The sequence below is a fragment of the Sturnira hondurensis genome, unplaced genomic scaffold, assembly GCF_014824575.4.
Source record: "Sturnira hondurensis isolate 20B ecotype Veracruz unplaced genomic scaffold, ASM1482457v3 Scaffold0002840, whole genome shotgun sequence".
Taxonomy (NCBI): Eukaryota; Metazoa; Chordata; class Mammalia; order Chiroptera; family Phyllostomidae; genus Sturnira; species Sturnira hondurensis.
The window spans coordinates 21108596-21122587 of record NW_028075471.1 but is presented as its reverse complement, the minus strand read 5'-3'; the positions used below and the strand labels follow the sequence as shown (position 1 = coordinate 21122587).

General features: G+C 58.3%; 1 protein-coding gene across 1 annotated transcript in view; it reads left to right on the top strand.

The window, feature by feature from the left end:
* Positions 1-3713, top strand: part of PKD1L1 (polycystin 1 like 1, transient receptor potential channel interacting) — a 51838-nt gene extending 48125 nt beyond the window's left edge. Inside the window, exons 47-51 of the mRNA XM_037041294.1 lie at positions 85-201; positions 972-1237; positions 1328-1331; positions 1914-2087; positions 2539-3713. Of these exons, the coding sequence (XP_036897189.1) occupies positions 85-201; positions 972-1237; positions 1328-1331; positions 1914-2087; positions 2539-3237 (1260 nt within the window). The 3' untranslated portion in view covers positions 3238-3713. The remainder of the gene's footprint in view (positions 1-84; positions 202-971; positions 1238-1327; positions 1332-1913; positions 2088-2538) is intronic.
* Positions 3714-13992: the final 10279 nt, after the last annotated feature.

Genomic DNA, 13992 nt, shown 5'->3' with positions numbered 1-13992 from the left:
AAAGGGCCGCAGGGCCCACAGGGGCGAGTCCGCCTATGAGCCCATGTTCGTGTGACACCCTGCACTGCTGTTCTTCTGCCACAGAGGGCGCGGTGGCTGCAGGGAGCCCTTTCCTTCCTCTTGGCGCTGAGGTGCCTCCGTCTGCTTGTCTGGCAGAGCGCCACGGCATCTCGCTCACTCTCAGGCGTCTTCGCACCAGTGGTGAGGCCCCCTGCATCGAGTTACTGCCCAATGAACTGGTAGCATCCTTGAGTTCTCCTCAGTGAGCCTTGACTAGGGGCGTGCCACCCTGCATGCAGAGCCCCCGAAGCTGGCCTTACACCCCTATGTCCACAGCCATAGGGATAACTTACAGGCATGGACACCACCCTGCTCTGAGCTCTCTGTGGCATGGTGCTGGTGGCATCAGGGGCGTGCATCGCACTTACTGCCTACCGGGCGCTTTCTAAGCAGGCTGGGCACCTCCCCCGAGTTTCACTACGTGGGTGGGTGGGAGGAGCAGGACATGTTCTGGGCCCGAGACTCCACCCGAGGCTCGAAGGCCCAGTTCCCGGTCTGTCACCACAACCAGGCAAGGAGACATCAGAACTAAACTGAACACGACGTTGCTCTGTCCTAGCCTTTCCTAAGGGGTTTGTTTAACCGAGCCCCTGCAGGTGCTGGGAGCAGAGATGTGAGACAGGTACTCCTGGCAGCAAGCATGGCCTCTGGCGGCTCCGGGGTGCAGATGGCACAGGACCAGGAGAGGGGGTGCCAGGACTGAGCACCTGGGATGGGGGAGGGGCCTGGGGGGAGGGGACCAGCCTTGCTGGGACTGAGTCCTCACACCTGGCTGATAGGATCAGTAATCTGAAAGCTGCTGCTTCCCCAAGCTGTGTTCTTTGTTGTACAGCATCCACAAGCCCCACCTGAGTCTGGGGTTCCCATGGCCCAGCACTCAGAGGCCAACCTGGCAGGTTTCCTCCCTGCAGCTGGCTGGGGTCCTGGTGCTGGCCGCCCACTCCCACCTGCGTGGAGTTCTGCTCTTCGCCTGGGCCCCACCATCTGGCACCTCCGTGGACACCTTCCACCGGCTGCTGTTTGGTTTCCCAGGAAGTGGCCAAAAAGACACCTTCCCGGGCCTCCCCAAGTCTCACCTGCGGGCAGCGTCTGGGTGCTGCGTGGGCCTCCTCGCAGCAGGGACAGCTCTGTGGTTTGCGCTGGTGCGTGCCCTACCCTGGACTCCGAGGTCCCTGGGGTGAGAGTCCTTGGTCCCCACACACACCTCCACCTGCCAGCCAAACCTTGTGGTCGTGAGTCCCTGAGGCCCCCCACCCCCCTGCCCCAGGCAGGCCTGAACCCAGTCACTAGACAGTTTCAGCAAGATGACCAGTCCCTCCAGGGAGCCGCCTCCTCAGGGAGCCCCCCTGGCCGCAGCACCGAGCCACACCACCATCCCTCCTGCCACTCCGTGACGACTGGCCCCTCGTCCTGTGTCTGCGTCTCTGCACCTCTGAAGTGTGGGCACATTCCCAGGGCTCAAGGCTGCACTGGCAGTGGGGGTCCCTGTGTCCCATCCTCCTGCTGACCTGCCACTCGAAACTCTGGTCATGTCATGCACATGCACACAGGCACACACAGATGCACGTGCCTGCACACAGGCACACACACATGTGCAAACACAGGTGCACGGATATGCAAACATGGATGCACACACCGCCACTGGCTTACACTGCTTCAGTGGTTCGGGGTTAATTTTCACTGCTCAGCTCTTCTTGCTGGCATTTAGTTCCCGTTTTTGCTGAGCGATTACTATCTCATTGACAGCAAATGCAACAGCCTGATCAAACACCATCTCTCTCACCATCAAACAAATGGAAAAACTAGTTTTCTGCTGGATAATGCACTTTGCCTTTTTTTCTCCTTCCCCACAGCTGAGAGGTTCTTTCAGGGCTTTTACCCCCAAAAGAAAATCTTTCCGACGCCTGTCTCTTGTAACACTGGGAGACGTGACAGCCTACGCCTGGGAGCAGGCACGCTCTGCGCTGGGGCTGGCGAGACCTGTGCTGGAGGAGGAGGAGGAGGAGGAGGGGCCGGCTAGGAGCCACGTGAGCACTCATGGCCCGGCCCAGCCCACGCCCCCTTCATGGGCCCCCTTGCAGATCTCTGCTCTAAGAGACTGAACAGGGACTGGAGGCTGCCCCTGTGGGGCCCAGGATTTCACTCGCCACCCCAGAGGGTCACAGCCCCCCTGGTCCCTGCCCCCCTGTAGCTCCTTAGAGCCTTAGGATGGCCCTGGGGGGTGAGCAAGGGGGGACACGCACACCCTGCTCTATCCAAGACCTGACCCAGATCCAGCCAGGTGTGCACATCCATGTGTGACGTGGTGCATGGGGAAACTGAGATGGGACCTCCAAGCTGGGTGCCCCGACTTTGGGGTCCTGTGTCATCACTAACAAAGCACAGCCACCTAGAGCCAGGACCAGGAAATGCTTCGGATGAGGAGGGCAGAGGGAAAGTTCCGGTCCTGAGAGAGTCTCCCGGTTCTCGTCCCTGTAGGCCTGCCCGCTGGACGAGTTCGCAGGCCTGCTGGACGAACTCCTGCTGAGGGTCGAGGGCCTGGCCAACAGCCCCCAGCTCCCACTGGAAGAATGGCCAGATGTGCCAGTGGCCGGGGCAGAGGGCAGCCCCTTGGTGGCAGCTTCTGATGGCCAAGTGATTGGGGTGAGTGCAGGAAAATGTACTTTTATCAACTTTCTTCAGGTTTTAAGTCAGACCCCCAGCCCCTCCCAGGAAGAGTCCCCCACCAAGATGAGGCCCTGGTGTGGAAGGGACCATCAGCACAAATGCGGGGAGCAGTGGCCCCCAGTCATGGCAGAGCAGGACACGCAGGTCAGGCCTGAAAATGACGCCGCGGACCAGTGGCGACCAGATGTTCCCCGCATGGATGTGCACATGGGAAAAGCGCCATCTCCCAGGCCAGAGGCCGAAGCCCAGGCACTAGAGCAGAGATGCAAGAAGTCATGTGAGGACTTGAGGGTGGAGGCCAGAAGAGCACTGCACACAGGGACACACTGTTACACAGCTCTGGAGTCCCCACATCCCCTGGGGGGCTGCTCCAGGTCCCCCACTTCTCAGACTCCTAGGCTGTGGCAGCATCACCCCAAGTTTCATGTGGCACATCCCTGCGGCACCTCTCTGCCCGGTGTCCCCTTTCCCACAGACACAGTGGCACTGGCTCGGTGCCCCCCCTCATGACCTCGTCTGAGTCACATCCTCTGGAAACCAGGTGACAGTCACAGGTCTGGGGGCCAGCACTTCAGCGCCCTCGGGGACTGCAACCCCACCCATGACAGTTGAATTTACACAACTGTAGAGATGGAAGGCAGGGCTATGCGATGTTTAAATTGTTCCAGTGTTTAGCGAAATGTCGTTTTGCTCATCAGACAAAGGTAAACCAAACACTCAGAAAATGTCTCAAACCCTCTGTTTTTTGCTCTGTGTGGGGACAAGGTCAGGAAGATCACCTGACCTGTGAAAGGCCCAGCGCCCTGTGGAGGGCGAGCGCCTTTTCTCAAAACCTGCGGATGACGACGAGCTCGCCAATTCTGGACCCTGGGTGCTGCAGTGCCGGCAGCCAGGACAGTGGCTGGGGACACAAAGACTGTGGGAGGGACGGCCATCCAGGGACAGACCCACACACAGGGGCCCAGCTGGTTTTTGACAAAAGTGCAAAAGTAATTTGGTGGAGGAAGAACAGCATTTTGGTTTTGATCGTTGATGCTATTACAGGTGTCTCCCATTTCTCTGAGTGGGAAGGCATCCAAGGGCCTGCCGGGCAAGTGTCCTGGGTGCCACCTGGCCACTTGGGCCCCGTCGTCTGTTTCCTGAGACCCGAAGGGCCAGATAGCCATCTCATCCAGGGCGCAGTCTGCAGAGGAGGGTTCCTAGAAGCTCAAAACTTGTGGATTTGGTGCCCTGGCTGGTGTGGCTCAGTGGATTGAGTGCCGGCCTGCAAACCAAAGGGTCGCCGGCTCAATTCCCAATCAGAGCCCACACCTGGGTTACAGGTCAGGTCCCCATTTGGGGGCGTGCGAGAGGAAACCACACATTGATGTTTCTCTCCCTCTCTTTCTCCCTCCCTACCCTTCTCTCCAAAAATAAATAAATAAATATCTTTTAAAAACCAGACAAACTTCGGCCCCTGGCATCCACGTCTGTGCCAGTGACTGAGCCCCCCACACAGAGAGGGGCAGCAGGGATGCCGTTTACTGCCTTTTAACTTATTTCTCTCAGTAGCTAACACTGAGAAATTGTACACAGTCTTCATTGCTTGCCAGACACTGGCCTGAGTCCTTTACAAATGTGAACTGGCCGAGCCCTCAAAGAGCCTGTGGAGCAGGTTCATCGGCATCTCCACCCGGTGACACCCAGAGGGTGGCTTATCCCCAGTCACTGGCTTGGAGGAGGTGACGTGAGGACAGGCTCCACTGGGCTGTCCTGCCTCGGTGGCACAGGGTCTCAGCCCCCACGGCCTCAGAACCCGGGGTGCCTCTTGGAACCCCTCCCCGCCCCGCAGGACAGGGTCCTGGGCTCTTTGTCCTGCTGCTGCTCATGCCAGGCGATTTGGAATATGTTTGGTGAGAAGTTTCTTCATCTCTTCAGCCCTCAGGCACCGAGGACCCGTGCTGGCCCGGACTGTGCCACGGCAGTTACGAGACAGGCGGCCTTCACACGCAGCAGCCGTCTGAGTGGGCGCCGGCTCCACCCCAAGGGGAGCCAGGGTTCTGAGAAGGTACCGGCTGCACCAGCACATGCACGTTGTGAGAGACTGGGGTGGAAAAGGGATGTGGGTGTCATCAGGCTGTCTCTCATCCAAGCTCAAGCGGCACTTTCACCAGCCCCACGAGGGCAGCCTGCGGGGAGGACCCGCTCCTGCATCTGCCTGTCTGACTATCTCAGCCCCTCAAGGCTGACCTTGTTCTGGGGCGTTCCTTTTCTGCCTATCGAGTCTCCTCTGCAAGTTGGTGCAGAAACCTAGTCCGTGCAGTGACATGGGCCAGGACAGAGTTCCGACCATTCAATGAGACTTTGAAATGAAGTCTTGGTTTTGTAACCCTAACAATTGAATCTTGCCAGATTCATAACGCTCGTCTTTCCCGACTGACTGATTCCATATAAAATGGTTATTCAAACTGAACCTTGGAGGCCAGCTGGGCTCATGTTTGAAGCTGTTTAAAAACCTGCAGGCTCAGATCAGACTTTGGGAAGCAGATTATTGCCCTTGGAGCACACACTCCCGTTTGGGGCTTCAGAATAGCTTCGAAGGGCCTGGCTGAGCGCATGAAAGGGAGCCAGAGCCAGGACCCCGGGGCAGGTCAGGGCTGTCCCTGGCCACACGGAACTGTGGGCCCGGCCATATGGCAGCACAGAGCACAGGGCCGAGTGTCATCAGAGTCAGCGCTGACCCACAGAAGGCGCGTGGCTCGGAGCTGACTGACTGGAGTGCGCACGCCCATCTGTGTGTGCTGCTGTGTCTGAGGGGCACTTGGGGAGCAAAGTGCATGATTCACAGGCTGGCTTTTCAGGGGCTGTGGCCTGTTTTACATGGAAGCTCCTAGAAGTTGCCATGAGTGTGGAGCAGGTCCCCAACCCGGCACTCACTAAATGTGGTGTTTTCTGGCCTCTGAGGGTTTCTGAGGGTCCCATGGCTGTGACTGTGTCACCCCTCTGCAAGGACCAGGTTCTGCCTGTGGGGTGAGCAGGGGACATGTCCCTCAAAACCAGATGGCCGCTGATGCCAGGCAGTTTCGAGGGTGAGCCAGTTGCTATGGGGAGGACAGACCTCTGTCCGATCGTTGCCTGGTCCACGCCTCAGAATCGAATCACGCTGGGGCACGCAGGGCCCGAAATTCAATCACTGGTCATGTTCCTTTTTCAGCTGTTTCCTCCCATCCCAGGTAAATTGGATTCTCTCTCATTCTCATGCCGCTCCCTGGGAAAATCTAATCATGTTTCGGTCTAATTGGAGTAATTAAGCCATGATGGAGGAGTCCCGGACAGGACGTGGGTTCGCTGGAAGTGGCTCAAGTCAGCGCATGGTGGCAGGGCTGGCTTTTCCGGCTGATTCAGTGATGGACAGGGCTGTACCCCCAGCCCCAAAGCATGTCACGTCCACTCTGACCCCCCCAGACCACTGTGAAAGAACACCGAGCACCCTCCCACTCTCTCAGAAACAAGAGACCCTGAACTCGGTTGCAGCCGCCCCTTCGTCTGTTCGCAGGAATCAAGGGGGACGCGTTTATAGACTGTGTCCTGCAATGCATTTATCCCCATAAAGCGCATAATTTCCAGTCAGCTCACTTAGGATCTGGAAATGGGGTCTGACTTCCTTTCCAGATGGTGGGCGAGTTCAGTGGGCACCTCCACCCCTTCACATATGGATCCTGGTCATGCCACAGACGTGCCAGGCCCGGGCCGTCCCTGGGCTCGGTGGTGGTCCACATGCATGGAGGCTCTGAGTGACCTGTGCACCTGCCCCCAGCTCTGAACATCCCTCCACGCTGCAGCCCAGGGCACATCCGGCAGAGCTGCCAAGCCTCCCACCAATGAAGGGGTGTCAGTCCTCTGCCCAGAATTCTTTCAGGTCTGTCAACATTTGCTTTACACACTTAGGTGTTCCTGTGTTGGGTGAGTAAACACTGACAAATTCTACAGCCTGACGTCGCGTGAACCCTGCGTCACCACCTAACGCCTGTCGGTCTCTCACCCCAGCCTTTGTTCAAGGTTCCCTGACACAAACGCAGCTGCTCCGACATTCTCTGCATTTCCACGTGCACAGCCCGGCTTCCTCTGCCCCTCACTTCCAGTGCCCGTGTGTCCTTACACGCACCGTGAGCCTGGCAGGCAGCAGACAGGCGGGCCTTGTGCTTTCCTCTTTCGGCCACCCTGCGTTGTTGGTCGGGCGAGCTAGCCCGTCTGCACTCCACGCGGTTCCGGAAGGCACACGCCCACAGCCGGCCGGCTCCCCGTCCCCGGGCCGGCGCTGCGCTCCTCTCCCTTCCTTTGCGGCTGGATGCCCGTCTTTGGCGGTCACTACACTCCCTGCTTTCCATGCGTGGAGTTGCTGTGTCACGGCTGCCGTTAGTTCCCGTGTCACTGCCCACATCTCTTTTGGTTGAAACCACACAGGTTTGACCCGATCTAAAGGCTCAGCGTCTCCCTCCCGGCCTTGCGCCCTGCGTTTGGATGTCCTAGTCACCATGATTGTGGCTGTTTGGCCATGTGTGTCTTCGAGCCTTCACACAAGCTTTGTAGGTGACTGACCTGCTGCCTTCACTGTCCCCGAACCTTTCCATTGTGAGGGGGTTTTTCACGTGTTCCTGTCCCCAGTGAGCACCCATTCTCTTCAGCTTAAAGAAGTCCCTTTAACCTCCCTTTAGTGGTGACAAACTCCTGTAGCTTCTTCTTGTCTGAGACCCTAACACAGTGGTCTCTCAGGCCTGGGTGCTGACATGTGCCGAAGCCCAGTCACCACCCGTGCCTTCCACTGAGCCCCCTGAGGCCCTGAGAGCTCAAATCCACTGAACATACAGCGCAGGGATATGTTTCCCCACAAGATGGCTTCGTGCCTTTGACCCCCGACCGGGGAACCGAGGGCTGCCCCCAGGTGGACAGACCAGGGCTTGGGATCCGAGGTCCTGCAGGGAGTGCCCATCGCACTGGGTCTCCGCAGGCCGGGCGGGCCTGGCTGCGGCTCTGAGCACAGGTGCTGATGCACCTTTGTGGGCAGAGAGGAGCCACCGCCCTGCCAGGAGGGCTCAGGGGTGTGCCATCCAGGGAGTGCGGGGCCTAAGCACAGGGCTGATCTTGGGTGTGATCCACACACACACCCTGGGCCTTATCTAGGGAGGGAGGCTGTGGGAAGGGAGGTGGTGGGACCCACAGTGAAGACTGGCCGAGACTTACCTGAGTCCGGCATGTGCTGGATTTCTCACAGAGGAGGCGGCCGCATTCCCGGCCTGCCTGCAATCTGACTGCCGAGAACAACCTCACGAGGGACAAAAGTGTGGGGAGGCTGAGGGAAGGCGTGAGCCAGGGTTTTCAGGTGCAGTGTGAGATCCTCAACCACATGCTGGTTTTAAAAATCTCTGGGGGACCTTTTGTGAACAAAGGGAAACCTCTGAATCAGTTCTGAGTGTCCCGGGTATGACGACAGCTGTGCGAGAGAGTGAGGTGACAGACTGAATGAACACCTGGTGGGGGGGTGGGGCAGGGCTTGGAGGCGATCGATGCCCTGCTGTTTTGATTCTCCTGTAGCTTTTCCTGCACTTTGGCTCTCGCCATCCCGCCTAGACAGAGAGGACTGCTGCGGACACTGTGAGGAACCCTCCTGTCCTGGCAGCCCCCCACCCCAGTTCTACCTCTGCTCCACGGTCACAGTTCCTAGGGCGGCAGGCACCCGCCCCCAACCTTGGGGCTGGCCCTCTGCGTGTGCGTCCAACAGTGCTGGGCTGGCGGCCACACACAACAGGCCAGGCTGTCTGCCCAGCCATCGGCCACACGCCTTCCCCTGCCACCCTCCCCACTCCCTCTCCTGTGCCTGCAGGAAGCAGAGGCCTCGATCTGCTCAGGAGGAGAGCACTTGCTCATCGCCGTCTCCCAGGGACCTGCAGGCACCTTCGGGCAGGGCTCCCTCACTGCCCCTGGTTCACCACAGCCCCTCGAGGCCACCACGCAGCATCCAGGGAGGGCCTGTGGCGGCTGCTCCGCTCAGCCGTCCAGAGGCAGCACGTGGAGCAGAGCTGGGCCATGTGTGGATAGAACACCAGCATGTTGCACACTCGCAGCCCCATGTCACAGCGATCCCTTCCAAGAAAGGAAGCTCAAAGCACTTGGTTAAAATACGTACATATTTGGTTTTAAAAAGGAACATGAAATTCAGTACAACAGCTGGCCCTGCCCAATGGGATCCTTGTACATTGCAGCTGCTATTTTTTCACCCCAAAAGGTTCAAATACTAATCACCGCCATTGGCTCCCCCATTGGTGGATGGCGGGGGGGTGGGGACTGGTATCCAGCAAACTCCGATGTGAAGCCACCCCAAGGAGAGCTGGGAAACTGACATGGGCACGTGTTTGGATTCAAAATCTGCGTGTTGAAGCCCAAAGGAACAACCAGCCACAGGCCCGGTGGGGCTCCGCCACTGCCAGGGAGGAGCGGTGGCTGGCGAGGGCTGAGCACACCCCCAGCACACCCCACCCACCAAGCGCAAACCTGGAACCGCAGGGCCAGCAGGCTGACCGCGGCTGGAGAACACAGAAGCTCTTGTTTCAGTTTTCCCCAGCCTCTGTTAATAGCAGCCAGCGGCCCGCCCTCACCAAGGTGAAACACACCTCAGTGTGTTAAAACAATGTCCCACAAATCACGTGGACAGGAAACCATCAAGGCAAGTCAGACGCAGCCTCTGCCACCCTGTCCCACAAGCTCCTGGCTGCCTTGTCTGCAGGCAGGATGGTTAACGCAGCTGGCAGGATGGGTGGGGCGAAGCACGGACAGTTGCCAGCCGCCCAGATCAGAAATGGGATAAGTGGTGATGCTGGGCCCTGCCAGAGGATGGAGACAGGCGCCCAGGCTGAGGCAGTGGGCCACGAGTGGGCAGCCAGACTGAGCCTCAGGTCTGGCGGGACACGCAATGTGTCTGTTGGTGGGCTGGCCTTCTCTGTACCCCTCAGCTCCACGTTCCCATGGTGGCAGCTCCCTGTCCCTGGAGGCTGGCGGGGGTCCATGCTGGCGACAACCCTGCACCCCGCCCACCACACAGCCCAAGTCCCGGGCCCGCCGCAGGGCGTTCAGGAAACGGATGTTTCTTTTGCCGCTGACCATGCTGTGTACACAGACCCTTGTCACCATTCAGACTCCCAGAACTGAGGTGACAGGGGACAAAGCCCTCTGTCTCCAGTGCAGACATCCCTCCCTCGTAGCTGTCATCATCACCTCACAGCATGTGGTCCCCGCCAGAGGGACAGATGGCATCAAGAGATTCCCCATGGGTCCTGCGGGACGGACCCCCTCACAACACGCCCTTGGGAAGAAGTTGGGGTCATGGGTCCTGGCCTGGACTTGAAGCACTTTGGATTCCGGCTACTGCTTTCCAGCCAGGCAGGCAGTCTGAGGTACAGGCCCACAGCCACATGCACGCTACGTGACCCTGGCATCATAAGGTGGCATGGCTCCCCACAGTCGAGTTTGGCTCCATAGACTGGCCTAGGTGCGGCCTGACACTGGCCCTTTCTAGCTGCAGGGGCTGTGGTGACTGCTGCCACCAGCTTCTCACTTCAGAGCTAGGCCTGTGCACAGCAGTCCAACCCACGTCACAGGGTCGTGGTCCCTGCCCCCAGTGCCAGGGGCCTGGGTTGGTGGTGAGCCCCGCGGCGTGCTGGACACCGTGTGGTGAGGATGGCGTGGCACTCCGCCTGGCCAGGCAGGGACTCAGCATGCCTTCCCCAGACACGGAGACGTGCTCACATGTTGGGCTGGTGTTAGTCCTTTAGGGATGGAAATTGGAGACGGGCTCTGGGAGGAAAGGGAAGGTTTGAAAGAACCATGTGGGAGGAGGGTCCAGATGAGTTGGCAGAGTTGACCTCTGAGGCCCCTCCCACCCTCACCTTTGACCTCTGAGGTCCAGCCGTCACCTCGGGACCTGGCGTCTTGGCTGCTTCACAGAGATGTGGCCGGGGATGCTGCCAGGTGCGTTGTCAGGATGTACCTGGCACTGGCCCTTTGACATGGGTGCTTCGGTCTGTCACTCAGACAGCACTTTGCAGACTCAGGTCTCAGAGAGTGACTCCTTCGTACTACTCCCCTGAGAAATACTGCTGGGAAGGCTTGATGGCCCCTGAAACTCAAATGTCCAACAACCATTGAGTCAGAAGAGACTTTGGCCGGTGTGTGCATGGGGCGGGAGGGCGGGCGTTCTCCACTCACGGTCCCTTGCAGCCGGCCGACACCCCTGCCTCCACATGGCACCATTGCAGGCCCAGAAGCAGGTCCCGGCCTCTCCCTCCTGCTGCCCGCCTCTTGTCCCCAGTGCTGGGTCCCAGTGTGTCCCTCGGGGTGTTCACCCCAGGCACCGCTCAGCCTGCCAGTGAGTCCGCAGCTTACTCTGTCGCTAATGACGAGCTGGTGGGAGGGTCAGGAAGGCTCAGAGAAGTAGAGGGACACAGATGGGGGACGATGTTCCCAGCAGACAGCGTCGACTGGGATCACCTTCCTCCCCACATGTTGATCCTACTTGGAGACTCTCAGGCCAAGGGACAGTGAACTGCAGCCAGACAGGAGTGTCCTCATCCCAGAAAGACCGGTAAACAAGGTCGTTACCCAGCCCATAAAATCTGGTTCTTGCTTCACATCCAGTAGTGGTGGGGGCGCTGCGGCTGCAGCAGAAGCATGCGGTCCCTCCTCCTCTGTAATGAGATGTCCCTCGGCCAGTGCCCTGCCAGCCCAGCGAGTGCCGGTTTCCTCCTCACAGGACTTGGGAGGGGCGTTAGGAGGCCATGCAGACCCTGCTCTGTGCTGGCCGCCCCCTGATGGGATGTCACCTCCTCCCAACCAGAGCAGCCGGACCAGGTGGCACAAGGCACAGGGGAGGGTCACCCTGGCTTCATGGGAGAGCAGCAGGGTGTTCTGGTTTAAAACAAGCCAACAGAGAAAACACCCCGGAAGCAGCTTTGGTGCCACCAGTGTGGCGGGAACGTCCTGGCTCCTACTGACCATGCTTCCTGCCACCAGCAGTCCCTGGTCCACCAGGTGGGAACTGCCCTCGCACGTGCACCTGCAGGCCACCGGCTCCCTAGTCCGACATGCAGACCAGCCAGCAAAGGGGGCGGGACTGCCTGCTGCCCGTGAGGAAACTGAGACAGCAAACATGCTTCCTTTTTCTTTGACTCTCGATGATAACAGCCCTGCAAGCTTATGGTGGACATCATACCCATGTGTCATTCGGCCATTGCAGATGTCCTATGAGGGGCCAAACCAACACACTGGACAGGCAGCCCCTCCTGCAGCCCCAATTTCAGGAGACCCACCAGGAGAAAGAGGCCTGCCCGCTGCCCTCAGAGAGCACAGGCCCTGGGGTGCTCGGCACGGCCCGACGAGGGGGGCATGGGCTGCTCGCTGTCTCCCGGGTGTGGTGTGGTCCACTGTCCGCAGGTGCAAAGAGGCCCCGTCATCCGGGACGGGCCAAGTCATGCCCTGCGGACCTGGGCACGTGGCTGGATGGAGCGCCAACCCCCTCTGCAGCTCAGAGGGAAAACCCTCGGCACACAGGGGCCCCTTTGAATGATTTTCATAGTTGAAACAGGTCTCTGTCAGCTGTTGGGGCCCTTCAGAGACATGGGACCAGTGTGAGGAGGAACAGGGAGAGAGAGAATTTAGGGGAACAGGCTCACACAGTCGTGGAGTGTGAGGCAGACAAACCCAATGTCTGCAGGGCCAGCCAGCAGGCTGCAGACGCTGGCAGCCAATGTTAGAGGACCTCAGAGCCAAACGCCATCTTGCTCCGGGGGGTTCCCTCCATCTCTGAAGCCCTTCAACTGATCAGATGAGGCCCACCCACCACGGAGGGTGAGCTGCTTCACTCAAAGCCCAGCGATTTGATGTTAATCCCCCCTGAGGAAGGACTCACAGCAACAACCAGAATTGTGCTCCACTAAATGTCCAGCACCACAGCCCATGGAATTAGCCATCGCACCTTTCAGTCACCTGCAAACCTGTCCCCGTGACGACATCAGGGGTCAGGCCCTGCGGGAGTCAGGGCTCCTTCAAGGGCAGCCCCGTTCTTAACATTCCTCACCTGGGCTCCTCCTTTGATATTTTTTTAGTAATGCAATAACCGCACGCTTAATATGAGTGAACTATGGTTAAGATTTAAAAATGTGTGGGTTGTTCTGGGGAAAGGTTGAATTTTCTACTCATATCTGTATAAACCACCCTTTCTTTTTTTAAATAAAATCCCCAAAAAGTCCTATTTAACTGTTCAAAAATTGAGTATGAAAAATAAGTAAATAATCACTTGCCTTCATGATACTTCAGGTTAAAATAGCGCTGCATTGAATGGGGTGGAGCACAAGCAGCTCCAGCCAACCTCCCACAGTTTGAAGACGGCACGGAAGGGAAGTAAGGTGGAGTGGCTGTTTGCATCCAGACTCCACTCTGCATACCGGCTGGCAGGGTGCCTGGGTGCGCGGGCTCAGGGTGCTCACACATTTAAACATCAATGTGAGCGTCCCTGTGAGGAAAGACTAGTGATGGATGGGCGGTTTGTTAACACATTAAACCGTGGTTTTGAAGGCAGGCTCACTGGGTCAGACGTCAGAGCCGCCTCCTGGGGTGAAAACAGGGCTTTAATCGGACTGTCCGGCCCCCCAGGTGGCAGTGGTCTGGCGCGGGGGAGGTAGGAGGAGGGGCCTCACCGGTTGTTAAGCAACCAGAAAACTCTGCGAGTGGGCGTCTCTGCAGCGCCCGCCCTACGCTGTTACTGAAGGAAGGAAACGAACATTTCTTAAAACTTTTACTGCGAACCAGAAGCTTGTCTGGCTGCTTGTTTCATGCGGATGACTCACTTTACCAGCACAAAGCAGTGCCCAGGAGCCCACGAGGGCCAGCGGTCCACGCTGGTCAAGACACTTCGCTTGCCTGAAGTGACGAATTATAAAGCCAGCCCGTATGATTAACAATGAGTGAACGAACCTACAGCTAATTATAAACAGAACTGCGTGTAATTAAATGTGGTACATACAGTTGTTCGGTCGCTCACCTGTCACCATCCTCTGATTAGATAGCACATCTAAGAAATAAGTCATCACACAACTAAGTGCATTCACAGCGAGAGGAGGTCCCCGGGCCTGCTGAGCCAGCTGGGCCACTCTCTTCCGGCCACACGTCGTGAAATGCCCGCACATGTTGCGCATTCGTCGCTGCTGCCTCATGGGCATACACACCCCAGTGACTTCT